The sequence below is a fragment of the Gallus gallus genome, chromosome 2, assembly GCF_016699485.2.
Source record: "Gallus gallus isolate bGalGal1 chromosome 2, bGalGal1.mat.broiler.GRCg7b, whole genome shotgun sequence".
NCBI lineage: Eukaryota > Metazoa > Chordata > Aves > Galliformes > Phasianidae > Gallus > Gallus gallus.
Window position 1 is genome coordinate 132,620,839 of NC_052533.1, and position 22,480 is coordinate 132,643,318.

At 34.6% G+C, this 22,480-nt stretch overlaps 1 protein-coding gene across 6 annotated transcripts in view; it reads right to left on the reverse strand.

Moving 5' to 3' along the window:
* The window catches only part of CSMD3 (CUB and Sushi multiple domains 3), a 567,558-nt gene that overhangs the window by 18,432 nt on the left and 526,646 nt on the right, over positions 1-22,480 (reverse strand). For all 6 annotated transcript variants that reach the window (XM_040695846.2, XM_015283035.4, XM_040695845.2 and 3 more), the window contains 7 exons: positions 19,907-20,080; positions 16,718-16,900; positions 15,457-15,633; positions 13,374-13,553; positions 9,108-9,281; positions 6,417-6,590; positions 6,091-6,164 (listed from right to left, as the gene is read on the reverse strand). In XM_040695846.2, the coding sequence (XP_040551780.1) occupies positions 6,091-6,164; positions 6,417-6,590; positions 9,108-9,281; positions 13,374-13,553; positions 15,457-15,633; positions 16,718-16,900; positions 19,907-20,080 (1,136 nt within the window). The remainder of the gene's footprint in view (positions 1-6,090; positions 6,165-6,416; positions 6,591-9,107; positions 9,282-13,373; positions 13,554-15,456; positions 15,634-16,717; positions 16,901-19,906; positions 20,081-22,480) is intronic.

Genomic DNA, 22,480 nt, shown 5'->3' on the forward strand with positions numbered 1-22,480 from the left:
TGAAGGAGATGAGAGTTCATCTTGCTTTCTTCTGTTCACTAGGGGGGCTAGCTGGGCAACGTCAGGAGGTGATGAGCAATTGCTTCTGCGTTTGTCATATACATTCACATATATAAATAGTCATGGCTATCATCCTTTTCTCTTTTCTCAGTAAACAGTTTTATCTCAACCTATGCGTTCTTCGTTTTTCTCATTTCTCTCCCCCATCCCTCTGGAAAGGTGGGGGAGTGAGCGAATGACTGGTGCTGAGCCACCTGATGGGTTAAGCCACAACAGAAATGTTTGTCCTTTCTCTTCAGTAACTGTTAACACCATATTTAAAGGAACAAAATCATACCTTATTAAATCTTTACTATATCTGTAGTCTGGTAGCCCAGTAATATAGTATTACTGTAATCACCAATGTAATAATTACTGTGCAAATGCTTCACAGGCTTCCTTTCTCTGGGCTTGTCTTGACCTGCTTGGAGCCTTTTTTGTTTATTTTGATTTAGCTGTAACATCAATTTTTCTTCTGATCATGTAGTTGTGACTAATTTGCATCCATTCCTTTTTCTTTGTACAGTACAATCACATTTTTATATCCACAATAGTAACAAATAACTATCATACAGAACGAGATATTAACCACTAATTAGACACAGCACAGAGAAATACAGGCCTGAGATTGGTGTGATACACTTGAGAAATGGTGGCACAGGTTGTTGTGAAGAAGACTGCAGATGCGAGTGTGATAAGAGATGGGACTCAGATGGTACTGGGGAGCATATAGCTGTGAACAACTCAACCATGATCACTTAAAGAAATGATGTCCTGTACAGAATCAGCTTTCAGGGGTAAGAAAGAACAACTATCTAGCATAGATGAAATGGACCGTTATAGAGTAGATTTCAACATTCGTGGAGTTGCAGAATGCTTGATGTAAAAAAATGCTAGAAACATAAATATCCCCATGTGAATGAAGAAGGCAAAAAAGATCAATCAAACAAACAAACAAAAAGAATCAAAATGATATTTCTCTTAGAGAAGCATTTCCCAGTGAAATACACACTAACACCTGCAACCAACAAATGACTGAAGCTATAGACCTCATGAAGCAGGGAAGTAAAAAGATTCAGAAAAAGTGCTGGAAATGAGTACATATGTCTACTACAGTTTAAAGTGAATTGTAACTAATTTTGTTATGTTTTGTGAAGTATTCACTGCTCAGTCTTCCCCTCTCTTTTATTTTCTGTAATAACTAGATACGGACTAGTGATTTTTGATTTTGACTATTAAGAGTTTAGTTACATCATAAATTCTGGACTTCTGTTAAGAGGTATGTTCCCTTATTGCCCGTAGCAAGATTATGAGTGTAAAACATTGTAGTACTACACTTTTATAGAAAGAGACACAGTTTCTAGAATACTAGATAGTTTTGGTAACTAAGAATTGAGCTTAAGAGCTCACAGTAGATATTTTACTCTACTTTGACACTGTAGTGTATGTTTGTAAGCCACAGATAATCACTCATTCTGTTTACAATACAAATCAACAATGACAATGAGAGCTTTGTATAGTTATTCTCTTCAGGTATATATATGTTGTGGTTTCAAGCACATGATGTCATCATATGGAATACTGATAAAACCAGGACAATACATTTGCGTAATATCACAACATAACTGTAATCATTCTCAGAAACTGCATGGCATCTGTTAAGGCATAAATTTAAATGATTCAGTGATTATATCAACTATGCTTGTGTCCAAAGCTAGCCTGCAGGATTAGAGCACTTCTCTTATAATTTTATCTGACAAGTCCATCATCACTAAAGTTTTTGTAAGCAATAAGTTCACAGAAAGAGCGTATTTGCAAGGTTGCTCCATGTCTTCAGATCAGGTTTCAAATAACATTTCATAAAATAGAACATTGTTTTGCTTAACACATGAAGTACCATCCAAATGTGAAGTGGAAATATTTGTGCTTTTATTAGTGTAGGATCTGGGAAGTCAAGTTTTGATATTCCTTTCAGTCAAGTCAGGGATTGCGTCATATTTACCTGAGTTGTCAGTGCAAGCAATAGCATAAGAAAACATCATTAAGACTGGGAAGAAACAACACTAACAAAAAACAGCACTATGGAAATTCATGACTTAGTATTAGTATTATGAAAAACAAATAACAGTCAGCGATATAGTTTTGTAGAAGAGGAGGTTCTGACAGTTGTTAGATAGCATTAACATAGGACTTGACATATGACAACTTGAATTCTACAATCAGGTTAGAATCTTATTTTTCATTTTGATGAGAAAAAGGTAAGTTAACCATTAAGTCACTTAAATGGTCTTAATACAATTAGTTTAAATATGAAGCATTTAAGAAAGTTTGTTCCAACCCCTTTGTCTTAAAAAACCAAAATGAATAAAAAAAATGAAATGAGAAAAAAAACAACTCTGGGTTAGAGTCAGAAAACCATCCTATATATTCAGTGGTGACAATTCCTTGTTACAGATTTGCCAACTGCAAACAATTTTGCTTAATTCTGAGAAACTCTTTTGATTTATTATTAAAAATGAGAGAGAACTAAAGAGAGAACTACCAGAGAAAAGGAAATCAAAGCCATCTCAACTTCAGTATTTTATAATTATTCTTTAACTTTCTGCTATGGATAGAAGAAACAAAAGTCATAATATTATTATTATTCCATTCATAAAGGAAGTTAATTATAGCATATTATAAATTAAATTATGTTTGTGGCTTTAATGAGTCATAATATTATTGAATACATACTCATGTAATATTTATTTCCAGGAACTAGAGACAATAACTTGTCTAGAACTGAATATTTTCACTGTCATCTCAACACAATAAAGAGCTGAACTCTGCTTCATGTGTGAGAATGCTACTCCTCTTTTGTTCTGTATTAACTAAGCAGTCATATTTAGAGTAGCCAGAAATCCCACTCAGACATTTAGTTCACATATAAAACCAAAATTCATTACATCAGAGCATGAGGGTATATTGCTGACTAGAAAAGCCTATAGCTCATACATTTTACAAAATAATTGTCATCAAATTAAATTTGCTGATTTGCCCCATTAATCTGCAAGTCACTAACCTTACAACTATGGGATCAAGGTTGTAAATCCTGCCAGCAACTACACTTATTTTAGAAGTTATTTATCAGTTGACATTTTTGCTGGATATTTTGACAGTTCAGTGCTAGCTGTGAGTGATGCTTTCATACATAGCCACATCTACATCTCAAATGATAAAAGCCCCATTAGCTTCTTCAGCAATAAAATGCTCATTAATATGCCCGAGAAACTGGGACAATAAAATTGTAGAAAATGGTCATTACAATGATTCATTTCTTACACAGCTAAATAAAGAGTTGCAGTCTAGCATGAGGGCTGCTGCAAAAGCAATGTGTCCAATTTTATTATAATGGCCAATGACATTAGAGGCAGATGGTGGTGGTATGGCAGTAAAGACTGAACCTTTGCACCAATTTTCCATTTCGTTGCTGTGCAACAGATGGCAGCAGAGAGGCACTCTGACAAAATGGCTTCTGACAAAGAAATGCATATGAAGCAAAGGTGTGTCATTGAATTTCTCTATTTGTAAAAAAAAATGGCACCCACTGACATTCATTGATGTTTGCTGAGTGTTTATGGAGACCAAAGAGTGGCTGTTAGCACAATGAGGTGATAGATTTCAGCAGTGGTGAGAGAGACAGTGGATCATCGCCACTGGTACGGATTTTTATAGAATCGTAGAATCACAGGGTTGGAAAGGACATACATGATCATCCAGTCCAACCGTCCTCCCATTACTATTGCTACCACAAGCCACTAAACCATGTCTCATAGCTCCTCATCCAGATGCCTCTTGAACACTGTCAGGGATGGCAACTCCATCACCTCCCTGGGCAGGCCATTCCAGTACTTGACCACTCTCTGAGAGAAAAGAGAGTGCATGGCATGCAGACTCCTACTCATCATTGCTGAAAACGCATAACTAATGGTGGTGGCTGTTGAAAGATAGTGTTTTATAGCTGAAAATTTGCTCTATCAAATAGAGTTATTGTGCTCTTTGTGTCTGTCGCATTTTCCACGGAAATAGATAGGAGGCATTACTTTCAGAGCAATCTTCATAGTATTACTTCCAAAGGAAGTTAGTCCAAGGACTGCCCCTGTGTATTATACCTTGGCATGAAACAACACTGCACTTCATTCCCTGGAGAAAATCACGACAATTATATAACCACTCTCTGTAGCTGTCATCTACCAAAATCAGAAAACCCAAAGATTGCTAAAAACAGTCACTACTGAATAAAAAGCACAAAAATGACAAACCAAAGAAATCCGTGGCCATGATTTGGAATAATCTTTAGCTTTAATCCCTTGCTTTCAAAAATGAATTTAATATTGTACATCTGCTCAAATTTTAATCAGGCCTTTCTTGCATTTCTGAATATCTATTGTTTTCAGTTAACTCCTACTACAGTCACCACATTCAACCTGGAAGCTTCTAGATTACTTTTCCACACACTCCTGTTAATATGACTGCACTTTTCAGCTGTACTACCAAACATGGATGTAGCAGACTAATTTTGACTCTTCATTAGTTTGTTTGCAGCTGCCTTATCATATTTCTAGCAAACAATAGGTCACATTTCTGCATCTGTACACCATTCACCCATGAAAACAACTCACTGACATCTGTTTTGAGTGATTCAGAAAATCAGAAATGCAGAAGCTTCTTCAATTTCACATTTTAATACTGTTATTCATTAAGCAATATAATTACAGATCTCTTGCTACATTATGAAAAGGGTTTTCCATCACTGAGTACAAAAACAACTCACATCACACAACTAGTATCACAATGTCTATTTAGCATTCCATAAGGAAAACATACAGCAAAAGATTTACTCTGCATATACTACATTCTAGCACAGGAAACACATTGCATGTAATTCCACCAGGAGCATATCCAAACAACATTTGCTTACAAAACAGCCTTGCAGCAAAGTAGATCAACAGCCTTCTGGGCTGCATCAAGCCAGTAGGTCTAGGGAGGTGATCCTTTCCTTCTGCTCAGCCCTGGTAAGACACACCTGGGTGTTGTGTTCACTGCTGGGCTCCCCAGCATCTCTTGAAAAGAGATTGATTCTCTTGAAAAGAGATGCAGGGAGTCCAGAGAAAGGCCACAAAGTGATTAAGGGACTGGAGCATCTGACATATAAGGAGAGGATGAGAGAATAGTGATTGTTCATCTTGCAAAATAGAAGGCTCAGGAGGAATCCTATCAGTATGTATAAACACCTGGTGGGGGCAGAAAAGGAAACAAAGCCAAACCTTTCTCAGTGGTGCCCAGAGATCAGACCAGAGGCAAAACAGGTACTAACTGATACTCAGAATTCTGTTTAAACATAAGAGAAAGAGATATTGCTGCAAGACTGACAAACTTTGAGCAGTTTGCTGAGGGAGTACTGGTAGAGCCTCCATTCCTGGAAATATTCCAAACCAACCCGGACATAGCCCTGAGCAGCCAGTCCAAGTTGATCCTGCTTTGAGAAGGTGGTGATTGGACTAGAAGCTTTCCAGAGGCACCTCTGGACTCTGAGTCATTTGTGGTTCTATCTTTTCAGAAAAGTAAAAGCACCCAAACACAAAATAAGCAATGACGCCCCACCCGTCCCCCCTGTCCCTCCAAAAAAACTCCAACCAAAAGAATATTTTTTTAAAGTATGCTTATATTAGCAGTTTGGCATCGAGTATACACACTTTCAAAGTGAAAAATCTCATCTGACAAACAATAGAGAGTACATATATATTGCTTTGGAATTACTAAACGCCTGCCTTCAAGGTGAAACTTGAAGCAAAACTTGATCACGAGACTTTCATTATAGAGCACTCATTACCAATAGGGACACAAAGTCAAGATAATTCAGAAATCAGAAACAAGGAAACACAGTAATATTCGAGCAACCAACTTTTTTAGGACACAAGCAGTTTCTTCACCTCTAATCAGAAGTTTATTAACTTTGAGGCAGGATAAAACGTCTTTAATATCCAGTTAATAAAAGATAGCATACTCTACCTGATAGCCAAATGTGTTGTTTTGCGATCCATGCCTTGGTACTCCTGGATTTTCACATGCTGTGCGAGTAGGTTCTTAAAAAATATATATTTTAAATTAGAGACAAAGCGAAGTATAATATTGTAATGAAACATGAATATATAAAAATATTTTGCTCAAAAATGTGCAATGAGCCAATGAGAGAAAAAGAAATAAAATGACTTGATTCTCAGACAGTATAGAAAAACATGAAGATGATGTGAAGTAGCTGAAAATGCCTAGACTGACTTACAGGAAAAGGAATAATAAGCATTCAGGAAATGACTACAATATGGGTGTCACCTTACCTATACATCGAGGTGAAGAACCACTCCAGGTGCCATCTGCTTGGCAAATCCTGGTGCTGGAGCCAACCAAAATAAAAGGCAGATTGCAGATGAATGAGACTTCTGACTGGTAGATGAAGCTCTTGCCTTCTCTTTTCCCTTGAGCGGGTACTCCAGGGTCACCACAAAATTTTGCTGTGAGAAAAGACACGATAGTAAATAAATGTATCTTTATTATTATGCCCTCTACTTACTATCACTGATGTTGACTGTAGAGGATCTTCATGAACACTCATGCTGATGAAGAGGCACAATCTACAACATATTGAAACTGTATAAAATTTTACAGCCTTAAGTGAAATGGGACTGTTGAAAGAATTATGGGCTCAATTCTGAAAAAGATCTGTGAATAGGGTAGTGCCACAGAAATAATATCATTGGTTGATTGAAAAATCACAGTAGTAATTTTTGTTTTAATTATAAAAATCATATGGAAGTCTTAATTCGAAAAATATATGCAACACATATATTTTAACACAGAGGTCTGAAATTGTCTCCATATCAGCTTTTCTTTTTTTCAGTTTTTTTTTTTTTTTTTTTTGTATTAACAAAGTAGCACCCACTCTCCAGCAAAAAGAAAAATCCTCACATTAAAAAATATATATTTTTTTGTTAAATTTATTATTTTTAAAATAAAAAATAAAACCAAAATTTCATCATTCCACTCTCAGTAACCTTTAACCAGTCACTGAATATCTACTGAATATCTGCCTTTGATATAAAAGCCATGAAAACTAGGCACTATGCTAATTCCCAGCAGTTTTCCTCTGATATTGAAATAGACAACTACGGGACAAACTAAAGTACAGCAAACTAGAAGTTCTGTGACTATTCCCATTCCCAGTGCAAATATTTTCTAATGGTTTCCTGGAGCCTTTAATAGAGATTTGGAGAGCTTTTAACAGAGATGGCCCTGTGGAGCTCTGGCACTGAGGCTATGAAGCTACTCTCATTCTTCAAAAATGTTTAATTGACTAATAGTAAGTTAAATCTATAGTTGAACATTTTCAGGAAAAGACCTATATATTTTTTGCCATCTATTCTCAAGCCCATAAAAACAGCAGCCCTTCACTCAAGATGCTATATGACTAATTAAACTGACAAATTTAGTAGGTCATAGATGATAAATAACAACAAAAAAGAATATCTCCCATTCCAAATTATTCCACTTAACTATAGCTTGCATATCTTCAGCTACAGGCTCTATGGAATCAAGCTGGGAACTAAATTTCAGATGTCAAGGGCAGTTTAAAGATTGCTCATTGAGAATGACTTTCATCAGCTCCTTCTCATTTCTGCCAGATGGCAGCTAGCTTAAGCTCTTTGAAAAGCACTGGCTGCCCATTGATTTACACTGCAAACCAATGGGTAACCTCTGCACATCAGCAATACTCAGTTAATGTAATCTGTGCATGAAACCGTCCTTAATTCCTAGGCAGCTGTACTCTGGGCTAACTTTACCTTTTAAATATTTTAAAGGTGGAACCCCTTTTTCAGAGCATACTGATGTATTCCAACATTAAAGATGACAAATAACTTGTGATATCAAAAAATGAACATAACAACACAATATTTCAATCAAGATGAAAAGCATTTTACATGGTCTTTGCTGTTCTTAATATTGTAAATTCTAGAAAACCTTATTCTAGTGAACAGAAATAGCAAATGCTTCCAGAAATAATGCCTTACACCATGCTCCAGTTCTGATATGTAGTTTCAGTAACACTAAGTAACTGTTTTTGATGGTATGAGAATATCCTTAGAAGGAAAAGTAAAGAAGTGATGATGATCATTATGGTTCCATAGTATTAGGATGCAGCTTAAATAAAGAACATTCTTGAAAGGTAGAGATGAAGAATGCAAAACAAAACAAAACAAAACAAACAAACAACAACAACAACAAAACAAAAAAGGTAAAATAATGAAAAAATGTTTTTTTTTTCAACATTTAGAAAGCTAGTTAGCAAGTTTAAATGAAGCTTTAGAGCCACCAAGAAGAAATTATCCTCTTCCAGATAGGCTGCTTGCTCAAGATTGTATTTCCTCTGGTATAGCTGTTTTACCAAAAACTACAGAACACAAATAAATGAATCTCTCAGAAGAATCTCAATCACTTCTTTAAAAAAGTTTTTAAACAATAAGTGGAACAATACAAACCTAAAGAAAGAGGCTCATTTGCTATTACAATTAAATTTCTAGCAATATAAAAATCCATCAATATGACAACTTTCAAGTTAATAAAATTTACTGCACTGAACATGTAACTTAATGTCTGAGGAAAAAACAGAAAATTGTGAGGGAATACTCCTGGGACTTACTAAGCACTAGTCTTATACGCAACTCTCTGTGACATCGGGGAAAGTCTAGCATGAGTAATGTGCAAATAAAGAGTTTATAATTAATTTTCCCCAATTCTATACATAGCTGGATCCAAATACAAGGCAGCACATTGATTTTTTGTTTTTGGGATATTTGATGTTCATTGACTATATTTCTTTCATTTTCCTTTGTCCTCACAAAGGATTTACAAATATCCCGATCTCTTCACTAATATATAAATAATATTACAATTTTAGACAACATTTTAAAAAATATACATAAAAAAGCACAATATTTGAATTAAAATACAGGACCATAGAAAAAAATACTTACGCAAGCACTGAGGTACTTCACCACTCCAAGTTCCATTCCCAACACAAGTCAAAACAGCAGGAAAAGAGAGTTCATAGCCTGGAGAGCAAACATAGCTAATGCTAAATCCCCAGTCCAAGTTTGTTCCTTCCAACCTTCCATTAGAAATCTGCGGCGGAGTTGGGCAGGTAACAGCTGCAATAACATTCAAAATAATTAGACCCAGCTGCTATAAATATTCCCCATGTACACCGTTACAAGAAGAACCATATGTGCTAATTTCACCTTTTTTAGAGGACAATTGAGTGAGAACATGCTGTATTTCTCAATATATTGTTGCCACATTTCCTGGAGTTAGTACTTCCTAGTTTCCTCCATTTCAGAGACATATTATAATGTCTGATTGATAAAGTGTCTTAAACTGGATACTGTTTCAAGCAATGCAGCAAAATTACCTCAAAATCAGTACAAAGACTATGAAGTTTACAATAATTAAAACATGTCTGGTAATATTATACTAAATAAATTTGCTTGTTTGTGTTGACAACATAGGGTATAATTATTTTTAGTGAGATAATAGTCAAATACTTTCTTCCTATTAATATATTTATACATATTCCAGTTATTAATGCCCAGCGATCAAATTCCAGGGCATGATTCCTCTAAAATATGCCTGGAAAGCCTGTTTCTATGTACCATAATGTGATTAATATTTGCTTCATGACTACCTCCTCAACAAAAAAGCACATCTAAGTAGAAGGATAAAATTGCAAGATTTGCATCCTCTTGAAATTGTCAGTGTTGCTTCTTCTAAGAAGCCCAACTCTACTGCAAGAGTTTCTCATTTCCAGGCCTCCCAAGAAAAAAAATAGAAACATCTTCTACTCATCTGCAGGAAAGAAGATTGAAGAACACCACAGAAGGACTGTAGAAATAACTGACATAAAAGTAGTAGAGGTGTAGTAGAAATGTAGATGGAAATAAAAACACTATTCCCTGAATAATGGATAGTAGCAATTATTAACTGAGGGCTGAAGTAAAAAGGGTATAAAAGAAGCTAGATGAAAGAAAATATGAATGAAAAACAGAAAGGAAAATTTAGGCAAAAGTTACTATAATGAATGAAAAGGAGAAAACAAAATGATTTTTAAAAAGAAAAACTAGGAGAAAGCATATTAGAAAAATAGATAGAAAGCAAATTAAGGAACCGCTGGAGGTCATCTAGTCCAACGCCCTTGCTAAAATATGTTCCCTAGAGTAGGTAGGACAGGGAAGCACCCAGGCAAATTTTGAGTGTTTTCAGAGAAGGAGACTCTACAACCCATCTGGGTAGCTTGTTCATGCTTCATTACCTTCAAAGTCAAGAAGTTTGTTCTCATGTTTGTGCACTTGGTGTTGTTGAACCACAGCCAGCTGAAAGTTTATGGATTAGGATTAAAGAAAAGACAAGGCTAAGTGAGTTCATACTGGGGGTCTGCTGCAGGAAGAACAAGCAGATGAGGCCCTCTGCAGACAGACAGGAACAGTCTCATGTTCACAGGCCTTGGTCTTCATGGGGAACTTCAACCACTGTGCTACCATAGAATCCTTAGAGTTTGGAAAGGATCTCTGAAGGCCATCTAGTCCAACTCCCCTGCAATGAACAGGGACACCGCAGATACATCCGGTTGCCCAGAGCCTTATCCAGCCTCACCTTGAAAGTCTCCAGGGATGGGGCATCAACTACATCACTATCCTGTTCCAGTGTCTCACTACCATCACTGCAAAAGTTTTTTTTCCTTATACCTACCCTAAATCTACCCTCTTAGAGCTTGAAGCCATTCCCCCTTGTTCTATCACTGCAGACACTGCTAAAGAGTCTGTCCCTTTCTTTCCTGTTGCTTCCATTTAGATACTGAAAGGCTGCTATCAGGTTACCTCAGAGTCTTCTCTTCTCCAGGCTGAACAGCCCCAGCTCTCTCAGCCTGTCCTCAAAGGAAGGATGTTCCACATTACCCACGAGTCTACAAGTAAGGGACAGGAGTGCCTCTCCTATGAAGAGAGGCTGAGCGAGTTGGGGCTGTTCAGCCTGGAGATGAGGAGGCTCAGGGCAGATCTTATCAATATATGTAAATATCTAAAGGGAGAGTACAAAGAGGACGAGGGCAGATTCTTTTCAATAGTGCCCAGAGCCAGGAAAAAAAGAAATGGGCATAAACTGGAACACAGGATTTTCTGCCTTAATACCAAGAAACATTTCTTTACTGGGTCATGAACCACTGGCATAGATTGTGAAGACTCTTGTCCTTGGAGACCTTCAAAAGCCTTCTGAACATGGTCCTGAGAAAGCTATCCTTGGTAAGAGTCCCTGTTTGAGCAGGGCCACTGAACCAGATTCCATTTCCAAATTCCCTTCCAACCTAAACCATTTTCTGATTTCATGACACTGTAATACAGCAACTGCTTTCAGATATTCAACTTAAAGTATATTATAAATGTAGGTCTGTGTTAAAAAAAATAAAAATAAAAAATAAAGCAAAACAAATCAATGCTTGAATAAGCATCCTTATGCATCTAAACACCACCACAGAATCATTTATATCTTCTATTACAACAGCACTGCAACAATTGTGTCCATGTTCTGGCCAGTTCATTTTCCAATTACGTTAACTAAGTAGTACCAAAAGACCTTGACATTTTCTCCTAACAGCAAGAACTAATTATTTAAAATTTCAAACATAGTAATGAATATTATGTATTCCTTTTAATTGCACAGTTAAATAGGTTATTAACTAGAGTTGCGCACCCAGTGAATCCTAGAGATTCTTTATATTATTATTATTATTTAGCATTTATACAAGGCATAAGTATCTGTGGTCTAGAAATCGAAGCCAAAACTAACAGTCTACTTCCTTCTTTATACATTTGTTTGAGTCAGATCAGAGCTACCTCTCGTGCTCCTGGTTAGGTGCAGTATAGTCCTTAAGAATTTGATGCAGGGAGACTTTGGTGTAACTGTATCATAAATAATTGCTCTGTCAATATTCTAACTTTCCACCTACAGGCGCTCTTAGAGGCAAATTAAATTGTGGTCAACGAGACCAGTTGGTCTGGTCATTCTTATGCTCCTAAAATCAGACTTGTAATTGAAGCTGTGTCTGGTTAAGAGCACAGTAAAATAAAAATAAGTTAATTTTTAAGAGAATCTCAAAGTTTGACTTCCTCTGAAATGGACAAAATACAAAGAATTATATTATACTTGGTAGCATACTGGAACAATTATAGTTGAGAAGGAAAATAACTGCAAATGGAGTGAAGAACCAAAAGAGATTTTACATGTTTTTTCTCAGGAGAGAAAGTGAGGTATATAGTCAAACATCCAGAAAAAATAAACCAATCATGAGAACAAAGTAAGTACATGCTAGACAGGTTCTAGAAAACTAGAGATTAGACACAATTACTATCAGCTCAGAAAGAACACTGAAAGTTTAATGTTGCTTCTTTACAGTTGTGATAGGCTTCTCAGAAAAAATTGTTTTGATGATGAGGGTGAACTTTAGTAAAGTTCAGACTTTTTGCAATTTAAACTACAAAAAAGTGTTATAAAAAGAAATTCAATAAAACAGAAATATCACCAATGCAATTAATAAATGAGAGAAAGTGAGGACATGGAGGATTTATCATTCTAGGTTTCATACTACAGGAAATAACAGAAGAATATTTATTAGGGAACTTTCTAGAAGGATTTAGACTTTTTGCTATGTATGCAGATACAGCATAGGTGCACATTTAATGAGGGATGGATCAGAGAAATATCTTGTTATTACAAACAGCATAACTCAGAGTGATTTGTCATTGAGTTCAGTTCTGTACATGCAGACATTTCCCAAAGGCTCCCATCATGTGTTGGAGTCATAATTTTGTAAAGACAGAGACGATTATATATGGCTTATCTTTGCTAATGACATCTTAACCTTAACAAACAAAAAATTGTAAACATTTCATATTGGCTAATCCAGTTTAGCAGCAAAGTAATACAATATTCTGTAAATATATATTAAAAAAAAAAAAGAAGAAGAAAAACCAAACAGCAACAACAACATCAGTCAACATACAGTGCTGTCATCTAAAGCTTTTAAAATGGGAGAAACAAACCAAGTGATGAAGTCATTTTCCAGCAGCCAAGCAACATATTTGTAATAACAGTAAGTTTTGATTTCTAAAAAAATATTTGGTTGACCCCTTATCATGAACAGTGGATGCAAATGAACTAGAAGAAATAGCTGACAATCAAAATAGCTATTATACCTCTGCATGTTGGGATTGATCCACTCCATGTGCCATTGCTAGTACAAGTGCGAATGGAGGAGGTATTTGATTCCATTGTATATCCAGGTTGGCACATATAAGTAACATTTTGTCCAACCACATAATCATCACCATATCTCATGCCATTTGCTGGAACTCCTGGATCTCCACAATTGATAACTGCAAGTAAAAAATTAAAAAACAGATTAAAAAAATTGTATGTGATGTATTTATTAAAAAAAAAGGAAAAAAATGGGACAAAACTGGGGATTTATTAGGGAGAAATAAGAGGTAAGTACAAAAAGTATAAATTTTATCTTCATCAGCATAAGGCATGTCATCCAAAATAGCTGCCAAACACAACTCGAGCAGCTGTACAGTAATAACATCTTGGAGAAAATCAATACACCTGTTCCAAAGCAGAAGTAATGGACTGTAGAATATTTATCAGTAAAATTTTAAGATCATAAAATGAAAAAGGCAAGAAATAAACCATGCATTGCTGCTGCTCTTTCATACCCCCTATCACTTCAGAGTCTCATTATTAAAAATATAGGTATCTTGTCTAGTTTATTTTTCCATTTGAACAACCTGAAAGCAAACATTGCCTGGAAAATTTTACAGCTATATATATAGACTGATGAGAATATTCAGGCAATCCACAAATATGTTACATGGTGCCATGGTTTTGTAATTTTGCTGTTGGTATTCCACATCATAATATCATGGACAAAAGAAAAGAAGAACTGCGTATCCCAGAGGACCTCACAGTCAGAGAAGGAAGATACATCACGGAAGATACATCATCTGGTTGTGCACAGTCTTTCGCTTTCGCTTGCTTCTAGGGAGAGGAGTGGGTGTGCTTCCAGGACATGCGCTTTCATCAAGTAGGGCTTTCAGTTTTGGAAACTCTCTCTCTCTCTCTCTCTCTCTCTCTTAGTTCATGTGATTTATTATCCTTACTTTCAATTAGATTGTATTATATCATGTCATCTTGCATTCCGATATCATAGTAAAATAAGTTCTCCTTCTTAGATCGTTGCCACTGCTCCGTTTTTTTTTTTTTTTTTTTTTTTTTTTTCGGGAAGCCAGAGGGCCCACAAGCCTACTACCCCTCTGTCATGGGCACAGATTTATCTAGATAACTCTGTGACACATGGCTTATTCAAAAATTGGGCCTATAGCATTTAAATGAGAGAATGGTTGTAAAACTTCCCGTGATTTCTGGTGTAAAAATTGCTACAATCAAAGTTTTTTTTCTCAGTTCTTATCAATTTGATCTATAAGTTTCAGTTTCAGTTTTTAGAGAAAGAAATCATGAGAGTAAAAATCTAATTTATACAATCTTGAGCACCCACGTTTTTAACAGTTCATCTAATAGTAAATTTGACAATCTCCCTATAGTATCTTTATCACAGTTTCCTGGGCAGAAAACCACTCCTAGCTACTTCAAACTCCATGCCAAAGCTTGTCCAATGGGACTGGCACCCGCTCTGTATCCTGGTTTCCAAAATGAGAAAACCTTTGGAGTATTCTGAACAAATCCCTTGATCTAAACAGTTGATGAACTGAGAATCCAAGGTACATAGTATGCCTGCTCCACAGTTTACTGCAGTTTGTGCAAATGGATTTTAATTAAGCTGAATGATTCAAATCTTCAAAAACTGAAATAGTCCTGGACAACACATCTACCTGCAGATGTGAAATAGACTACAGAATATACACCATAATGTTAGCTGGGCTAGTCTAAAGGCAGCTACTGCTGTTTAGATATACAACTAAATACAAACATAGTTAAAAATAGGAAGACAAGAAGAAGTAAAGTATGTAGATCAATATACAGCAACCTCAGCTGGTCTCTAGTCTATACATTTTGCTACAGCATTCAGTAAGCATAACATTCAGTAAAGATATTCTTCATCTTTTCACAGCACTATATTTTTAGAATATTCCATGTACAAAATTATTTATGACGTAGTGCAAGAAAAAGCTTTCATCTTATTTGCAGTCATCCTTTATAGTTTACTTCATTGTCTTTCAATAAAGCAAAAAACAAAGAGTGTACAGTAGACATGTCTCTTACTTGTGCAGTTTGGCAAGGATCCAGACCATGTTCCATTGGCAGTACATTGTCTTACAGATGATCCAGAAAGTATGTATCCTTCCATACATGAATAAATTACTGAATTAGAGAATGTAGTTCCATCAATACGAAATACTTTTCCATTAGCAGTTGTCCCTGGATTACCACATTGTACAGCTATAAAGGAAAATATCAAATAATTTTAAAATATAGTTAGTTGAGATCATTTTTGAAATAGTAATGTCAAAGGACAACCCTGCTGCCAGCAGTGTTATGCTACAGAAATCTGCACTCTTGTGCTGAAAAATGAAGGTTTCACCTCCTACTGATAAAGCATGTTGTACAGTAAATAGCTGTCTGCATGAATTATTTGCTTTTACCCTTTCAGGTAACAAAGCCTTAAAAAAAAAAAAGTAAATAAAAATAATAATAAAAAAATATTTTGCTACAATGACCGAAACCCAACTAACCCTCTAAGAAAGTGCCTGGTCTACAATTGACGTAGACTTTGATTCCATGGTATGTATGCACTACAATATCATTAAAGTACATATTCAGTCAGGTAGAGTTGAGTCAAGTAGAATCTGTTGGGAATTATTTTTGAATCTAGATGAATAAAGTGTAAATGATTATCTTATAAATATACTTTCCAAGCTCCTTTATGGTAATACACAGAGCTGAACATTTCTAGAATGATTTAGAATGAAGAAACTTGTTTCAGCATTTTCTTTTTCTATTGAATAATAATAATATCAATAGTATCAGTTAACACAATTTTTAAACCAATCATTTACTGCATAAAGATATCTAATGATATTCTGACACTGTAATTTCTCTAAAACTCAGCTCTGTCTCTGAAATTCAGATTTATAAAGGCCATTAAAGATCAGGAGATGGTGAGCTTCTTTTAGGAAAAATCACTTAAAATTGAGTTTTAGCAGACTTATCTACTATTTCTGTTTAATTTTTCTACTAGATAACTCATAATGCTGATGTTGACTCAAGAAGAAACAAGCAGTCCAGTGTATTTAAAAATAATGATAATAAAAAAAAGAACTTATTTTAGAAAAGCAGTTTCTTGCTAGCAAATGATTACAAATTTGCCTCTTGGTGTCAAGAGTATTTCACTGCATCAACTTATTGGAAACAATTTAATGGTCAGCATAAAACCACGTCACAAAACTGGCAATGTAAATTTTGTTTTCTGACTAGCCTGTCTAACAAGATAATTTGTAAAATGAGCGTACCTTTGCTGACCTACCTTTACATTCAGGTTGTCTCCCAGTCCAACTTCCATTTGCCAGACATGTTCTTTCTTCTGAGCCATGGAGAATGTATCCAATATCACAGCTGAAATGTACTGTGCTTTTAATTTTAAAATTGTTTTCTTCCCTAGACCCATGGCCTGGGATACCTGGATCACCACAAGAACCAGCTGTATCACCTAAAATTTGAAATACAGATGTTAGAATAAATATGAAATACTATGCTACTGCATGTAAAATATGTTTACATCTATTTATTTTATACATAAACATATATTTTTTAGAAATAAAGATACACCTGAGTGGGTGAGTCCCCATAATTACAACATTACTTGATTCACAAATCATTTGAGTTTTACCAATTTCATATAAATGCAGAACATAAATTATTTCAGTACTGTTTCCTTAAATGATATTAAGCTTTTAGTAACAGCATCATCAAACAAGACTAAAAATATATAAAACAAACAAACAAACAAAAAAAACAAATTAGAAAGCCAAAACTGTGGTGATGCAAATTACATTGTCATTTTATATAATGTACATATAAACAATTAGGGCTACAGTTTAAAGCATTTACAATTAGCATATTAACTCCAGTAGCTATAACAGCTAGCTGACTCTCTGATTCATACTTGCATATTCAAAAATTTAAGCTCTTTTACCTATATCATTATATGATACAGATTAGTAAAGCAGCCTGTCATCCCTCTTTAGAAATAAATGGTAAAATTACAGCCCAAATGTCAAGTCAAATAATATAAGTTTTCAGAATACCTAATGTATAAGCTACATAGATGAACTAACATCCCTCAGTTTCAAAATGGTCTGCTATATTTTTTTAAATTCAAAATGCTTTAGTTCAAGATACTTTTATTTCTGTGTTATGAATCCTATTTTTCAGTCTTATTTATTTAAGTACAAATAATTTATTAATATTCCATACATGTAAAGTTTCTACAGTAACATATCATTTTTCAGCAAGTTACTTGTCATAATGCCTAAAAAAAATGTTTTGAGGAAAAGAAAAAGAAAATATAGGCATTTTGCTATGCAATAATAAATTAAATATTTCTCTTGTAAATTTGTGTCCTTTTCTAATACCTAATTATTACCAGAAATTATTTCTCTTTTAGTCTTAGAGAGGTTAACAGCCAGTTATTTTGTTTGTTTGTTTTGTTTTGTTTTGTGTTGTTTTGTTTTTTAATTGAAAGTTACAGAAACAGCTTCACTCAGTGACTAATCACATCAGGAAGAAATAGTGTAACAGAACATATTTTCATTATCTCATAAAGATTTAATTCAATGGCTTTCACAGTCAACTGTGAATAAGAACCATGCTCCACTCATGTGTAACAAATCTCAGCTGGCATTAAATTTTCATTAAAAGCAGGTTATTTGTCTACTTAAGTTAGTACACAATGACTTTTGCTCTTATATCCTACATTGCTTTGAATTTCTGACTCCAGCTGACATGCCTGTGATGACCAAAAACTAAATGCCAGAAGATATCAGTGGGAAACCAAAATTCCTTCTAGCTCTGGAATGTGAAACACAAAGTGTGATGTAACAGATAGGAAATGTTTTAAATGTTTTGAGGGTAGTGTAACAAAAACTTGGTCACTTTATGTTTGTTTGCCTAGCATTTTCTGCTTGAATTCTTACATACCTATATATGAAAAGGCTAATAATGCTGTCAGCTGAGAATTATCTATTATTTACTACTGATATCACCACCAACAAAATACAATGTCTAAGTCTTTAATGTGCTAGGTTGCTCTGGAAGTAATGCCTCCTAATTATTTTCACAGACATTACCATAGATACAAAGAGCACAACAACATTATTTGATAGAGAAAATTTTTAGCTACAAAACACTTTCTTCAACAGAGACTACCATTAGCAATGAGTTTTAGTCAGTGATGAATGAGAGCTTGCACACTGTGCTTATAAAAATCTGCACCAGTTGAGGTGACCCAGTACTGCAGTTGCCATTGCTGAAACACAGCACCTACCACCTCACTGTGCTCATATCCACTGTTTGGTCTCTGTACACATTCAGTGAACGTCAGTGGGTGCAATTTTTTCCTTATGCAGCAGTTTGATGGCACACCTTTGCTTTAATATGCACTTCCATGTCAGATGCGTTTTTTGTCAAGACTGCTCCTCTGCAGCTATCTGCTCCATGGCAACAAAATTTAATGGCAGGAAGGTTCAACCTCTACTGCCATACCATTAATGCCTGCCTCTGACCTTGTGGATCAAAATAATATACTAAGAGGCATTACTTTTGGCACAGCCCTTGTACATAACAATTGTGGAATCGTGTTATCAAGGCTAATAATGCAGACTAATAGATTCACACATTGTTTGATGTAAAATATGGTCATTTTGTGTGCTAATCTGCAAATTAATTTAAAATGATAAACTCTTTGATAAGAAAATCTAAAAGATGTTCTAAGACAGAATACTTGCTTGACACAGAACAGCTAAAGAAAATAACTGTACGTAAGCTGTGGTCAGTCAGAATTTGATTCCCTGCAATCTAGGTAAAATTAACTACAATCTACGTCAAAGCAATGTTTCTTCATGAACTGAGAAAAAAAAAATGATTATATCAGATTAGAATTTTCTACAATTATAAGAATGGGATTAAGGCAAAGCCCTTTTTTTGTGTGTGTGTATGACTTAGATTTCCATTTTTCATGTGATTGCTGCTGTTAAAATGAGTTTGTGAAACAGTTTCCTAAATGTTAAGTTAATCAGAAAACATATATTGACTTCAGTGAGGGCTAATTTATTAAAAGGACAAAACAGTTTTTTCTCAAAATAAAGTACTATAATCTGAAATTATTTAGAGCCCTTAGGGCTTTTTTATAAAGATGCCTGTATTATACAATTAGGACATGACAGAGGTTTCATAAAGTAATTATTAATTATTTGGAAATAAAATAAATAAATAAATAAATAAAACATCATGTTGAAGATACCATTCTCTTGCTAGCAGAATTCTCAATTTTCAGGGATTTTACTTCTTTATGTTTCTATTAAGATATTATTTCAGTTTTATACATTATTTGCCAATTTTAAAATGGTTTTCTGATAAAATCAATCATAGAATATAGCTCAAACTCAAATTAATTCAAAGCAAGTTCTGGGCACACTCATTAATCCAAAAATATTACCTGAGCAATGAGGAAGAGATCCACTCCACTGTCCATTTAACTGACATGTACGAGATGACTGCCCTAACAGAGAACGTCTACCTGTGCAAGTATAATGAACAGTAGACCCAAATGTATATTTATCTCCAGATAGGACGGCGTTAGGAGGAACGCCAGGATGGCCACAGTCAATCACTACAATGCATAATTATTGAAGATAAAAAAAGGTTATTATCACTGATCAAACAGTTCATAGTTATCATTTTCATAACTTCATACATAAATTTTGTGACGACTTTTTTAGGGTTTCAAGGAGGTGAGCACTTTGCATGATAAGTGCAAAATTTATTAAGGATAAAAAGCTGTAAAACCAATGCTTCTATATTTCAAAAAGGTATTTTACATAAGATATTGGTGTTGGAAGACATTCACAAAGCTCTATGGCACAGTCATATACAAGCAAACAATCATGCATGTACCCTTCAGAGAAAAATACAGTAAGACACTGTCTGCCAGTCACTGCTGAACTAGAGAATATACAAACCTGAATCTCTCATTCACTGGGCCCTAATTATTGGTCATGACATCTATTAGGCTTAGAAACAAGATAATTAAGTTTTGCTTTAAATCTTAGTTCCATGCTAATTCACAGGTTTTGGTTAATTAAGATATTCCACTGTATGGATAAAGTATTTGTGTACATATTCTAACAATTTATTTTTTTAGCCTGTTCATATATACAATCCATTGATGTTAGTTGTGCAGAGACTGCACTGAATAACATGACATTCTTAGAAATTATCACATCTCTATTATTTTTTCCATTGTACAAATTTTGATTGATAATTGCAAGATAATTTCATACTGTCATTAATTTCTAATACCCTCATTATCTTGCCATTTTTGAGATTTTCATTTACAAAGTGCAGTTATACACATCTAATTCTACTATTCTACTAATTCAATGTCACATTTTCTCAAGGATCTAACTTGCATGGTGCAGAACCTTCTTGTTTCATCCCCACAAAGAATTTAGGAACGTTTATGTGATTGATTGGCTCTGATTTCAAATTAGTCACCTCTGTAATTTTTGATAGACTTGTAAAATGATGAGACTAGTTCATATTAGAAATCAAGCACTTCCTGTTAGCATGTTATTTGTTTGGTCATACATTTATATAAAATCTACTATTGTTTAAGATTTTACAAAAAGAACTTATTATAATATTAGTAAAAAGGCATATTTACCACATAGGCTTCAGTAAAATGAAACTCTTTTTGAGCAATGCTTACAAATTTGTTTCTTCTTTTTCTTTTTCTTTTTTTTTTTTTTTGTCATCTTTATTTTTCTTATTTGCTTCTTCTGCTATTTTCAGAGTAAAAGATGCTATCACAGAGGAAACATTACTTTTGTATCAGTACCTTACAGTATCCAGCTTGGGACTTTCCTATACAAACTTTTCCTCTGTATTTACATTTGTACCTTAAAGTCCTGGGATCCTAATAACTGATCAAGAAAATGAAATTCTGATAAAAAGATATAAAAAAAAAAATCTTTTATCAAACGTGAGATTACAGTGGCTATTTTTTTCCTAGGGGGGGAAAAAAAAAAAAAAAAGATCCCAACACATTCTAATCATCAAAATACAAAGATAATACTGATCAAGGATATAACAGATATAACATTCTTCAAAAACAGAACAAAGTATAAATTCACATCAGTTTCTGGTCAAACGTGATTATGTATTTATGTAATTACAACATAGTTAGTTTGAAGTCCAATTCAATGTATAAAAGTTAAGTTTTTCTTGAGCAGTGAATTAAAACACATATCATGAGCTTTCTATAATCTGCAGTGCTGCCAACAAGCCATCAGTCTACCTGATAGCTGGGAGTGTTTGTATATGTCATATTGTCAGGGAAGAAAATTCAGGACAAGGTACTGTGATAGAATTATTGAGAGGATGACAAAGACATCAGCAAAAAACTGGTTTACATTATTTAGATTTCAAGCTTGGAAGATGGGATGGTGGTTTATAAATAACAAAATAAAGTCCATTTTTCAGAACTAAATTGAGAATACTCTGCAGTCCAGGAAACAAATATGGTCACTGAAATTCAATAAGGTATACTGTCAAAATGTATCTTTCATTCTGAGTAGACTACAGATTCAAAGTACTTTTCTAGCAGCATATGCCTTAGAAGCATATGTACCTTAAAGTCTTTAATTGAAAATAAGAGTTGAAAAACCATTATGGTCTAAGTCAACAGTTTCTTACAGGACTTATATTAGTTAGAAGAGGAGAACATGCTGTAGAACACCACATTTCAAAGGAACTGATTTACTTCACAGGTGAATAACTTTTCCTTTGTCACAGTGCGTCTCTTGTCCATTACTGTATTGGTCTTTCAAAAGAAGATAAGCTCTTTGAGTCCAGTTAAAGAGAGACTGAAATCCAGCTAGGTCAAAAAAATAATCCAACAGAGGTCAAAGGAAAACATTCAGCCAGTTTTCAACTTATTTTCCATTGCCTTTACAGTGGAAAAAGCCAGCAACTGGATGACTGCCTTACATACGTCCAAAACAGAGCCAAT